The sequence below is a fragment of the Equus asinus genome, chromosome 2 (assembly GCF_041296235.1).
Source record: "Equus asinus isolate D_3611 breed Donkey chromosome 2, EquAss-T2T_v2, whole genome shotgun sequence".
NCBI classification, from domain to species: domain Eukaryota; kingdom Metazoa; phylum Chordata; class Mammalia; order Perissodactyla; family Equidae; genus Equus; species Equus asinus.
Genome location: NC_091791.1, coordinates 50,313,087 through 50,326,626, shown reverse-complemented (window position 1 = coordinate 50,326,626; position 13,540 = coordinate 50,313,087). Strand labels below are relative to the sequence as shown.

Genomic DNA, 13,540 nt, shown 5'->3' with positions numbered 1-13,540 from the left:
TTCTGAAAAGTCTAAGTCCTAAGTTATCACTTTTGTATTGCTGTACAGATATTCAAATGTAGGTTATTTTAAAGCCAAATTTATACTGAAAAAATTAAACCCCTTCCTTCAACTCTGCCTTAGCAAAACTAGTCTTCTACTTTTATTCTCATATTCTGCTTTATGATAGTAAAAATTAGAGTGTTGGTGTGATTAAATATACATTGTTTTTATGAGTTGTACATGTTAAGACATACTGTGGAGTTTCATCTTACTTGTCAGAGGAGAGAGATTCCATAGTCAGCATTTGGCTAAAACCATTTATAGTTAAAATGACCCTTGAATATAGCTTAAACCACCAAGAGAAACCACCTAACAGTGGTTCTGTTTTTTGTTTTAAATGTATGATAGTCCTGTAAAAGCCAGTTTTTATTCCAACTTTGAATCATCCACTGTTCCTTCAATTTGAGCATCTGACAAAGTGGTTGGCTTCCGTTAGGGGGCCACGTTCCACCAAAAATAAGTTGTCATGTTTCACTTTTTGCCAAGTTCACAAGTTAAATGCATGTTTGATGTGACTCCACCGTATTGACTTCCAATTTATTTGTAAAGACAGGAAATGATAGCTACATTGTCTGTCAGTTTAAACTTGAACATTTCATTTCCAAACCTCCTGTGAATATGGTTTATTTCTGTCCTTGATGTGGCCTTTGATCTTCTCCCTGCAGGTTTCTGGTCAGCTTTATGGTCGACGCGAGAGGCGGCTCCATGAGAGGAAGCCGTCACCACGGGATGAGAATCATAATTCCTCCCCGCAAGTGTACAGCCCCCACCCGAATCACCTGCCGTTTGGTAAAGAGGCATAAACTGGCCAACCCACCCCCCATGGTGGAAGGAGAGGGATTAGCCAGTAGGCTGGTAGAAATGGGTCCTGCAGGGGCACAATTTTTAGGGTAAGTCATTCTGTCAGTTTTAATTTTGGCCCTCACACCACGTCTTTGATTTTCTTTACCCTTGTTAACTCAAGTAGTTAACTATTAAAATGACTGAGTTGAACCATTTTGATTAAGTAAACTTTTCATATAGTGTCAAGGGTCACAAAGCTCTGTGGAAAGCTACTAGGCTGATACTTCCTTAACTCAGTTTGCTGGTTAAAGCTTTTACTAACCAAGAAGCATGTTCTCTGCTCAGTGAGTGCACGGAACCCAGCAGCCCCCGGGGAAGTCAAGGCACCATTCTTAGGAAAAAATAGAGATGCTGGAATTATATCACCATGTTGAATAAATGGCTACTTTGGGTGCACGTCTTTTTAAAGATAATTTTTAGGGAAACAATCCATTGTGATACGGTATTTTACAAACAGGAAAAATAAACTTAATTCGTTTTCCGAGGTGGCACTTGGGTGCAAATCAGGCAGGCTCTGTCGTGACTGACAGTTTATTCACAATTTCCCCTTCTCGTTTCTCTTCCTGCTGCATGGATGTTATTCAGTAAACTGCATCTTCCTACCAATCCTCCCCCTGTAAATGAGGGTGAGAGCTTGGTTAGCCGAATCCTGCAGCTTGGGCCTCAAGGAACAAAATTTATTGGGTAGGATCTTTATAGACAAGATACAGAATGTCTACAATTCTTTTTCCATTTCCAATTTTTTTCTGTCACACCATAGTCTTATTCTTGTCTTAATTTTATTTTAATTTTCTCAGTTTTTAATGCTTTCAGTTGATGTGTGTCACTGAAAGAAAAAAAAAATCATAGTGGCTTGACTTAATGTCGCACCGCTACCTATCTTGTGCTTTTCAAGCATGTGAAATTCACTGCAAGCGTTATGCTTTCATAAATTTGTGCTTTTGTAAACCTTTCTTTAATTTGAAATGTTTCAACTGAATATGATAGTTTTTAAGACAGACTGACAGCCTAATTTTAACCCAGTGTAAGAAACGGTAATTTGCAGGCTTTGAATCAACATTTGCTATAAATGATATATATGTGTGTGTATATATATATATATATGTGTGTGTATATATATATATGTATGTGTGTGGAGTTACATTTTTTTAAAGTACTTATCTATACTAAGTAATCTTTATGGGCTTTGAGAAGGAGAAGTCATCAGTAAGTAAACTGATTTTGAAAAATGGTGGGAATACAAGATATTTAAAGAAAACCAAATAGGCAGAAGGTAGAATATTCTACTGAAGTTATTGAATTATTTTGTTTTGCTTTGTTGGAGCTGAAATGTGTTGGTATTGTTGGTCGCTGCTTGTCCGTTGATCGGTATGTCTGCCTTGGCTGTCTGCATGAAGAGACCTGTTATGAACAGTTATGCCTGGCTCCCACCTTGGTCAGAGAGCTTGTCCATACCTTCTCTCCAGTACCGCTGAATGTCATACACCAAGCCACTTTCCTTAAATATGTACAGAGACAGTATCTGATCCATTAACCTGCAAAGATTGTATCTAGTTCTCAAAAAAAAATAAAGAAAGCAATATCTAATCATCAGATGTGGTTAAAAACTAGGGTAACTATCTTAAAAACTCTTGAATTTATTAACACTATTAGGAATAGTTGATTTTGTTTCTACCTGTCAAAAAATAAAGACATTATAAAAAATGTTTAAATCCTTAATTTGAATAATGATAATTATTTTGCCAAAACTAAGATTATATTTATCATCCCATTTTAAGTGAATACTTTTGTAATAAATCAAATATTCACGATTTTTAATTTGACCTTTACACCTATTATCCGTCATGATGATCCTACCTATTTAAGCTTTTATCTTCTGTTATCACATGTACATAAACACATAGGTTAAGAGGTGAGGTTACATACAACCTCTGTAGGAGAATAATGATACTGTCTACTTAAATGTCATAAATAAAGCTGCACAATCCAACTATGTAAACTGTGTGTGATTGTGGTCTGCTTACTTCCATTCATCTTTTTTAGTATTTATCCTATTTTTAAAATTTGACGAAATTATTCCCGTGGCTTGACTGGCTGTCTTCAATTTGCAGCCGTTCTTTTACATTCTTTTGCAAAAGGACACTGTCAAAAATTAGTATATCATTATATGACAATTTCAAATCAACAAGTGCTTTTTCAGAAAGTTGAAATATTCCACTGCAGGTTATCCTAGAGCTAGGAAATTAAGCTGCCCACTACCATTTTATAAATTGAAAATCAGAGAAATCGTCTTAACTATACAGGCCATGAAAGTCATGGAAACTACTGGAGGTAGTGGATTGTTATATTGTTTTCTTGCTAAGGGAAAGAGAAAAATCAGTAATCTTTCAAAATAGGAAATTTATAGAATTTCTTTTTTAAGGAAATGACTGTGTCCTTTTAACTCATTAGCATTTTGTATAATATACCTATTGTGTTTTTAAAAATGGACCAACTTTCTTTCTTATGGTCTATTTTAATAATTTTTAATTCTTTGATTCAAAATTCTTGTTTATATGTGCCGAATATTTCCCCCCCCCACCATTAAATCCAATGCCTAACATATGGTAGGCCCTCAACAATTGTTTGTGAATGAATGAATGATGGCATGTTTTCAGGCTTCTAATATATTATTTAATTAGCAAATGATTCTGCAGCTTTGAAATCATTCCCAACCTTAGTGGCACCTCTGATTTTCAAATGAATACTGTTAATGAAACATTTTTAAAAATATAATACTATAAATATATTTAATTTGATACCAAAATAATGTGGATTTTTTTTCCAGCCCTGTCATAGTGGAAATCCCTCACTTTGGGTCTATGAGAGGCAAAGAGAGAGAACTCATTGTTCTTCGAAGTGAAAATGGTGAAACATGGAAGGAGCATCAATTTGACAGCAAAAATGAAGATTTAACTGAATTACTTAATGGCATGGATGAAGGTAATTATGACAGCTGCTTGTTTTGTAAATGTCTGCAGGCAGAACTCAAAGGAATGACTAAAGGAAGCAGTACTTCAGTTTCACACGTTTGTACTTTAAGCTGGGAATCAGGTTCCTCAGCCTTTATTGCTGTTTTCTTTCTCTAAGGCATGAAGTTCCACATAATCTAACAAACTTTTTCCCCCACAATACTAATGCACAAATATTCTGGTGATTCTTTCAGTCTTTGATCAATATATCAATCTCTCCAAAACCCAAGAAAGTTTTCTAAGTCAAAAATGTGTAAGGAGAGGGTGGAATAATAGTGGAAGGTATGCAAAGCATGCAGAGTATTTGAAGAAAATACATTCGCATTTTATTTTTGGAATTATTATTTCTGGACCCCTTCTTTTATCTCAGTTTTCTCCCAGATTATTTTATTATTCTTCAGGAATTTATATTTTCTCTTGGGCTATAATCAGTTTTTAAGAAAAATAAGTTTCAGGCTAGTTATTAGAGCCTGTGATGCTTCGGCGTCTTATTCTCTGACCTGGTGAGACTGATGCATAGCTGGACACGTCGCTTTCTCAACCACACCTTCCTAGGCTGTCTGATGCTTAGAATCAAGCAGTTTTTCTTAGCAGGTATCGGGAATAGACTTGTTTTGAGAATAGGTACTTGATGCAGAGTTTTCCTTAAAAAAAGTGAAAATCAATTAGAGACCAAGCTGACGACAAAATAAAGCCAGTGTTTATTTTATACTGACTTCTAATCACTACAAATTTAGCAATTGTTCTAAATAACAGCTTTTTTGGAGATATAATTCACATACCATAAAGTTCACTCTCTTAGCATTTAATTCACTGATTTTTGGAGTGCATCCAGCATAGTCCCTCCTGGTTTCAAAGTGTGGACAAAGGAGCTAGACAGACTCCAGGGTTTTGAGGGATGACTGTGGGCAAATTCTTTGATCCCTGAGAGCCTGTTACTGCTGTAAAATAGAGATTACCTTCCTACTTCATAGGGCTGTTGTTGAGAAGAAATAATTATATGAAGCACTTATGAAATACAGCCCTTGTCACATAGTAAGCTCTTGATAAATATCAGCTATTGTCACTACTATATTCATTCTATTAAAAAAATTGTCATGCTAAAGGTTTTGCATAGGACATAGTTAATCACAGCCAACCAAGAATTTAAGATGTCTTTAGAGCAAAGTAGGGGGAAGCTGACAATGGCCGAGTGTCTGGCATTCATGAGGCACTGATAAATGCCTGTATATATGAAACTTTTAAATGAAAGCATAGCACTTCACTGGAGGTAGTTTTAATCTTACTTATGGATAAGGAAACTGAAGTTCAGACAAGTCAAATAATTTATCTAAGGTTACCCCAACCAAGTAGCAGCACTGGGATTGAAATCTAGTTCTACTTATTTTCAAAGACTTTGAACTATATCCCACTTATTTTAGAAATGGGTGTCCTGTGGAGAAGAAAATAAATCTAAAGAGGAAAATTCCTACAAACCTCTAGATTTAAAGGTCTAGAATACTGGTCATTTTAAATGTTATACATTTAATGAGTAGACATTAAATATTTATGCCTGATATTGATATTTATATCACATACCATCTACAATTTCGAATGATTTCTGACAGATAGGAACATGCAGTGGTAATTAAGAGTTCTAATTTTTATTACCTTATTTTAAAGCATGAAATATAATCATTCTCTTATAAGGAAATTTACAAGAAAACACAATCGAAAGTGTTAAAAAGAATAAATCCTAAGAGACTGAACTGAATTTGCATTTTGAAAATAGTAAAAGAATACAGATGATTTAGGCTAAAAAATGGACAGAATAAGAGAAATGGGTTTTCTATAAGGGATAGTTTTTTTTGTTTTAGGGAAAATAAAGTATAAAAATATTTTCATGTATCCAGTATTTCTTTTTTATTTTTTTGAGATGAAGATTCACCCCGAACTAGCATCTGTTGCCAATCTTCCTCTTATTTTTGCTTGAGGAAGATTAGCCCTGAGCTAACGTCTGTGCCAATCCTCCTCTGCTTTGTATGTGGGATGCCTCCACAACATGGCTGATGAGTGGAGCAGGTCTGCACCCAGGATCTGAACCCATGAACCCTGGCCACTGAAGTAGAGCATGCAGAACTCCAACCACTTGGCCACGGGGCTGACCCCATCCAGTATTTCTTAAATGCAAACATAGATTGCTACTTTTTAAAATGCAGCATCTACAACAGAAGGATTTTCTTTTTTTTTTAAGGGATAGCTACCTTGATACTGTAAGCTCCTGAGGGCAGGTATGCGTTTGAGTCACCTGTGAATCACCAGTGTGAGGCTCAGTGCTGACTGAGGGCTCACCCAATCCTGGTGAGCGGGCAGAAGGAGGAACCTCACTATAATATGTAGCTATTTGGAGCAAAGTGCTCAGTAGTCTATTTCCTCTACCCCAAAGTTTATTACTGTTAACCTCCAGGAGAGAAACATTAAAGAGGATCATTTACTTTGAGGAAAGTTCTGAGAAAGTAACAATCATCTAGGACAAATATTGAATATTCTGAGACCGTGCTGTCCAATAAAACTTTCTGCTATGGCGGGAGTAGTCTATAGCTGTGCTGCCCAACAGTAATCACTAGTCACATGTGACTCTTGAGTACTTGGAATGTGACGAATGCAACTGAGGAAGGTAATTTTTAATTTTGCTTAATTTTAATTGATTTCAAATAGTCACATGTGGCCAGTGGCTACCTCAGTAGACACTGCAGTTCTAGCAAAAACACTGACTACTCTAATAATATATTCTCCTTCGTTTTTGAGTATATAGTATGTCCTATGAGGCAGAAGTATAATTTTGAAAAGATTTTTTAAGGTTTATTTATGGAATGGACTTCCATGATTTCATGCTGACATGTCTTCACTTTCTTTTTAACAAAGCAATTTTCAAATAGGAATTAGTCATATCTTTGGTTAGATAAATGATGCCCCAAACACTGCCATACTAAGGGCATCTGTTAGATCTTTTAAAGAAACAGTGATATAGCCCTTGGTCCTGGATTCTGTGTGTTACCTTGGAAATAGTTTCTTTGCTACATTTTTAAAGACCAGATAAACTTTGGTTCCATTTTCGACAATTAAAAAGAAACATAAAAACTTCCAGATTTAAAGACTCAAGCACCGAAGGCCACTGCAGCAAAAATAATAACTGAATTTTCAAGGCACCATGGTTTTCTTCATGTGTTAAATTTTAAAATAACAATAATGAAGGAACCACTGTACATACTTTTTTTTAACTGAAGCTCAATTAATCAGATTTCACACCAAGATCAAGCCCCACTTACCACCACCCTGCTCCTGTTCCCAAAGACACTTCATTCTCACTGGAATATCCCCCCTCCAAAAACAGACAAGCTAAAAAAAATATCACTCCATCTCTAAAAAAACCAACCCTTCTTTCTCTTCAAGGTCCAAATAGTCAAAGCTCTCGTGCGAAACGAAATATAAGCACAGGTTAGCAGGTTTCGTGTTATGTTCTACACTCCCCACTTGGTTCCCATCTGCCTTTTTTTGTTCCTGGATAGTTGTTAATTAACAAGATAAAAATAATACATAAAATAAACTAGTGACAGATCACTCAAGACTTCCTTAAAGAAAAAGAGAAATCATTCTACTGCTATTTAACCTATTAATTTCCCCACTTCATGACAGTTAAGCCTTATCTGTCATCTATGGCAAGTGAATTTTGATAATACCTATCTTATTGTAAATGCCTCCTTTTTAACCTTCTTTTCCATAAATGAATTCTATGTGCTACTTTATAGTAATTATATGCTCCTTTTATAACCAGACCTGTTGCATCTTCTTCTCTGAAAATCTTAAAACTCAAGTATTTAAAAATCATCTTGGCTGATATTTTGATCACTGATTTTTACTAAACAACACAATTGTAAAGATTAGATTATGATTCTATATAGTATAGAAAATATAGTATTTTAAAACTTGCAAAGCCTTTCCATGTGCCTAATCAAATTTAGTGCTTAGACTAACTCCAGGGAAAGACAAGTTCAAGGAGGAGGGTGACTTGCCCAGTGTAATGTGGTGGCTGGGATCATGATCTATGGACGTCACATGGACTGGAATTCCCATCCTGGCCCCACCATTTACTAGCTGTGTGACCCTAACCAAGTACTCAATCTTTGTGAACTTGAGGTTAAATCTGTAAAGTGAGGACACCTTATAGGGAACTAATGGGGAACAGATGAGCTAATATGTAAAGATCTTAGCACGGTGTCTGACATGTGAGAAGCACTCAATCAATGCTAGTCATAGTCATGGCTGCCATGTATACTAGTGTAGGAGAGCAAGTAGCGGCTGAAATCTTGCCTCTTCTGCTTGCCAAGCCATCTGCTCTGACACTGGCCTGAGGACAAGGGGCACTCTTATCTAATTTTCTCAAAGCTACTGTTTAGTTGTGAAGCCATATATCAGCAGGGCCGTGTCCACCCCAAGTGGACCCCTTTTCCAAATCACACAAAAACACCACCAGGGCTAGTGGAAGCCCTGGTCACCGTTGATGATGGTGACACTCACTCCATCACCACCACCCAATCAGGAAATAGTAAATAGATCTAGACTTCCCAAATATGGACTTCTGACTCCAAATCTAGGTGTTTTTCTACAATACTTTTTTGCCTCTGTATATACTCAAATGAAGGAGTGAAAGTGCTGTGTGGAATAAAAATGTTACATAAATGTCAGCTGCGATTTAAATTTTTTGTAGCTAATCAAGGTACCTTCTTCTTATATGACTCAAAAAGAGGTGGTGTGTATTTGGGAACAATTGTTGTTGTAAAATAAGGTGGAGTTAAGAGTTATTTCTGTCACTGGCAAGCCCAGAGACAAAAGTATCAGTGGTTATGCTAATGAAGCAGGTGTGTTAGCAAAGCTCTATGGGAGTAAGAGTCTAAAGTGACAGAGAGGACAGTTGGCCTGGGTGTGAAGAACCTGCTGTTACCACTAAGGTGTCAGGTGGCAGGAGCAACTTTTCTGTTTGGCGGCAGACGTAGATCTTTTTCTAGCACTTGTCAATTCATGTTTTCTCAGCAGAGAAAAAGATACAGCAAAACAGAAAATAATCTTCCTGTTCCTCCCAAAAACATCACCTTTAAAGTGCATCAAATTGAATCCACTTGTAAGTTTAATTAAAACCTTTCTTTAATTGAACGCACAAAGTTCAATTAAACATGTTTAAAAATTGTGCCTCCAAAGTCAGACCCCAAGGGGTGTTTTGTATTTTGCGGTTATGCCGGACCTGGGAGTATTTACTAGTAGAAGAATCCCTCCTCCTTAGAAGTCTTGACTTAAAAATTGAAGAGCTTGAGAAAGGCTCTAGTCCTGCACTGTCCGATACAGTAGCCACTAGCTACATGTGGCTACAGAGCACTTGAAATGGGGCAGTGCAAGTTGAGAAGTGCTGCAAACGTAAAATACACCAGATATATGAAGACTCAGTACCCCCAATATATGTCTTAGTAATCATTTTTACATTGGTTACATCTTGAAATGATAATATTTTGGATAAACTCGGCTAAATAAAACATCGTTAAAATTAATTTCACCTGTTCCTTTTTATTTTTTAGTGTGGCTGTAAGAAAATTTAAAATTACAGATGTGGCTTACATCATACTTAGATAATGCTGCTCTCGACAGTGTTTTACATATCTGTGAAGCAGGCCTGAGAGATTGGGTGGAAGTCTCCATTGCCTTTGTTTTACATATCTATTAGGTTTTAAAAGAAGTATCACATGATTGCTTTGAGGATATATGGATTATGCTATTATTTTTAAATCTCAATCACTATATTAGAAGAAAATGTTGCTGAATTTCTCCAAACAGTGTTATAATGCTAGGAAAATATTCTCTCCCTTGTCATTGCTTAACTTTCAGATGAGAGCAAATGAGACTTTAAGATGATATATGTTAAATTAAATAATTATACTGTTTTATTATAAACTGAAGCAAGAAAGGAAAAGTGATATTTATAATGCTATGTAACAGAAAATAAAGTTTCCATAATTTATTATCTAACTATATCAACAATATTTTAGAAACAGACTTCTCAGTTAAAAATTGCTACTCTGGTTCATTTCAATTGAACTGACTTGTTTGTAATTTATCAGCCATGAGACAAATAGTCTTAAAGTGTCAAGTTAGACTGTAGCAGCAGTTGAGCACTGACAAGTGAAATATGGAGCTTTAGGTTGTACACAGCACCATCTGTTGGAGAAATCTATTAACAATTTTGAAAAATTTTGGAGGAAAAAGAAAAATTGAACTTAACAAATCAGGAATGTGGTTGGGATGCCAAAAAAAAAAAAAAAGCATACCAAAAACGGTTAAACTGTGACAAAATACTAACTTGCTTTCAGTCCGTTACCATAAAACTGTCATTTTAAGTCAGTTGAACGATGCCCACCCCAATGCAAAAGGAAAGGAGACTGTACCAGAACAGTTCCCCACACCTACTAGTCGGGAAATGAAAACAGGACCAAAGGAAATAAGCATTAGTTAATAATGCCAAGTTTTATATATGTCTGTGTATATGGATTTGCCAGAATTACATGTCTTTATGAAATATTAGTCAAAATAATGACATCAGTCACCCTGCCCCACGTGTCAGAGTGGGACTCTTAGCCCTCTGAGGACAGTGAAGCAGGCCTGAGAGATTGGGTGGAAGTTTCCATTGCCTTTGGGATCAACGTGAGTAGAGGCCAGTGTGCCAGACACAGCAGGCCTAGGCCCCTCGTAGCTCAGAGCACTTCCATATCTGCTGCACATTCTGGGTCACTGATTTATGGTGTTTAGCTTTAAGGCATTATGTATGATCCTGATTTTGAAGATAGGACCGTATTAGTTGTTTTTTGCCTGGGGTAATGGTTTAAACAAAGGATTGAAGAAAGTGACATAATGCGGCTAATTGCCTGAAAGCCATGCCTTTTTATTTGCACAAGAGGAAAAGTAAGCAAATGTGGAGGAAGATTTTTCTGGAAAAAACATGGAGAAGCAGATCCTTCTGCAATCATGGAGAACCTTAGAATGATTATTCCAAGATGGCCAAACATCCCCTCCCTCACTCTCTTCTTCCAGGAAGCCTGCCCTAAACCCGAGACTGAGTTAGAGCCACCTGGGAAACATGTCCACAATGCTTGGCTTGTCTTCTTTCATAACAAGCAACTTTAACCTTTGCTTCTTCCTTGATGGACTGTAAAGTCGGTGAGGCGGGGCCTGGCTCAGACTTGCTGACAGCCATTATGCCCAGTGTACATAACAGCTCTTGGCACAGTGTTGTCACCTCATCATAATTTGTTGAATAAATGCAGAAATGAATGATTTGTATCCAGGCAAATGCCCCCACTTTTGGTGATACATTTCCTCAGTAATTCAGGGACCCATGCCCAAGAGAGAAAGCAACTTTCTCAAGAGATGCCACAACCAAATAGGGAAGCCGGGAGAGGCAGAGAAAGGGCAGTAATCATTACAAATTAGTTCTCTAAAAATAACTTTAAGATATCTGATTGTCAGAAATTATATGGATTGCTAAACCTGGTGGGGAAAAACAAAGGAATATCATTGTTTCCAGACACTCTGCAGCATTAGCACTCAATCCATTGTGCAGATGTCAATAACAAAGTCCCACCTTGAGTAAAGATGTAAAATAATGCTAATCCAGACAGACATAAAGCAGATACCAGAACTGAAGAAGAAAGTTAAATTACTAAAATTTTAGAGGTGCCTGGACCTCTCTGTGTCTTTTCAACTTCTCATGAATATAATTATTTCAAAATAAAAGTGGGAAAAAAATTGAAAGTTTCCTATTATGTTTATATTGAGGAAGATGGGTCAAGTTATGTTATTTGAGGGGTTTTTTCCTATGACATCTTGAGTGGGCTTACTCAGATGGAGTTGAACTTTAATTCCAAAGAGATGAATGTCTATAATTTCCTGAAATATTTCAGTGAATACATTACAAGTGCTCTATTGTCCCACATATTCTACAGAGTTGAATATTATAGATTTATTTCCTTCATTTTTTATTTCCTTTTATTTATTCCCTTTGTTTCCTCCAATTTATCTGATAATTAATTTTCTGTAATTGGTGAACTTTTGTTTTAAAAAACAATGAAATCGAAATGATATCAATTCAGATTTATACACTGTAGAGATACACAACAGAGATAGTGTGATGTTTAAAAATATCCAACCTGGGGCCGGCCCCGTGGCATAGTGGTTAAGTTCGGCACACTCTGCTTCAGCAGCCCGGGTTTGTGGGTTCAGATCCCGGGCACAGACCTACACTACTCATCAGCCATGCTGTGGCAGCGACCCATATGTAAAGTGGAGGAAGACTGGCACAGATGTTAGCTCAGCGCTAATCTTCCTCAAGCGCAAAAAAAAAATCCAACTTTAGATCTGCCACACACTGGCTCTCTGACTCTCCTCTACTCCCAAACTGTGCCACCTTGGAAAGAATATGTAACCTAAGTTGTTACATGAATACAACTGTGCTGGTGGTTTTCTATCATTTGTTTGTCACATCTACCCCAGAGGAAACTTTTCTTATCCTCATCTTACAGATGAGGAATGTAGGGTGGCTCAGAGTTCAGGAACTTGTCCAAAGTCCAAGGTCACTGGTTGGAGAGCTGGATTTGAACCCAAACTCCTATTTCCAGTGACTTTCCACAGACTCATACTAGCTGGCTTGCCCTTTTGAATTCTAACATCCTAAGACTCCATTTTTTCCCACCCCTCAATATCAGATACTCCATTCTTGGAGAAGCAAGCTGAGTATAATATTCACCTGGCCGGAAGTTAAATCTTAGATATAGAAATGGTCCTTTGTGAAACCTTGAGGTTGTATTCCTTTTATAGATGTTCACACTCAAAAGTGACCAGGTCACAAACAGGCTTCAGAAAACAAATTTGATATAGGAAAGAGCGTCCTGGCCCTATTTGACCAAGTTATCGAGACATTTAATCATGTGCACATAAAAGAGACAAGACTAATCAGGAGGATCATTTGAAAGCTTTAGAGTAACTCATTTAGTGGGAACATGATTTCAACCCTGTTATTTATGCTTCATCGTATTATGACCTCCATAACCACTGTATTTGCAAAGCATTTTATGATCCTTAATTGCTCTGTTGCAAAATCTCAGTTACAGACAATCCTGTCCCACCTTTTACAAATAAAGAAACTAAATGAGTTACAAACTACTTAAGAAATTTATCATTAATCAACGAGGCAAGAAAGCTGTAGAACATTAGTTTCCATTTCTGGTGCCGCAGAACGTGCCACTGTAATCAGGACTTTCAGCTTATAGAGTGGGCCAATAAGAAGTCATGTCAACCTTTTGGACCAGGGTATTTGCAAATCTATCTGTTATTCACACACTTAACCACCCCCTATGTGCCAGGTAGTCTGCAAAGACACTGTGTTACACAGTGGTGGAAGTCCACGTCTGTGTGACTTCATCCCTTCTCCTCCTAGACCTACGTTCTAATCTCAGCTCTCAAGCAGACCAGCTGAGTGAGTATGGGCAAGTCACTTAACCTCTCTGAACTTCAGACACCTACTTCACCAAAATGCTATGTGGGCTAAATAGTAATTGACCGGCCAC

The 13,540-nt window shown here is 37.0% G+C and overlaps 1 protein-coding gene across 28 annotated transcripts in view; it reads left to right on the top strand.

Moving 5' to 3' along the window:
- ANK3 (ankyrin 3) overlaps positions 1-13,540 on the top strand; it is a 624,902-nt gene that overhangs the window by 550,009 nt on the left and 61,353 nt on the right. For all 28 annotated transcript variants that reach the window (XM_070488170.1, XM_070488208.1, XM_070488264.1 and 25 more), the window contains 2 exons: positions 708-932; positions 3,713-3,867. In XM_070488170.1, coding sequence (XP_070344271.1) covers positions 708-932; positions 3,713-3,867 — 380 coding nt within the window. The remainder of the gene's footprint in view (positions 1-707; positions 933-3,712; positions 3,868-13,540) is intronic.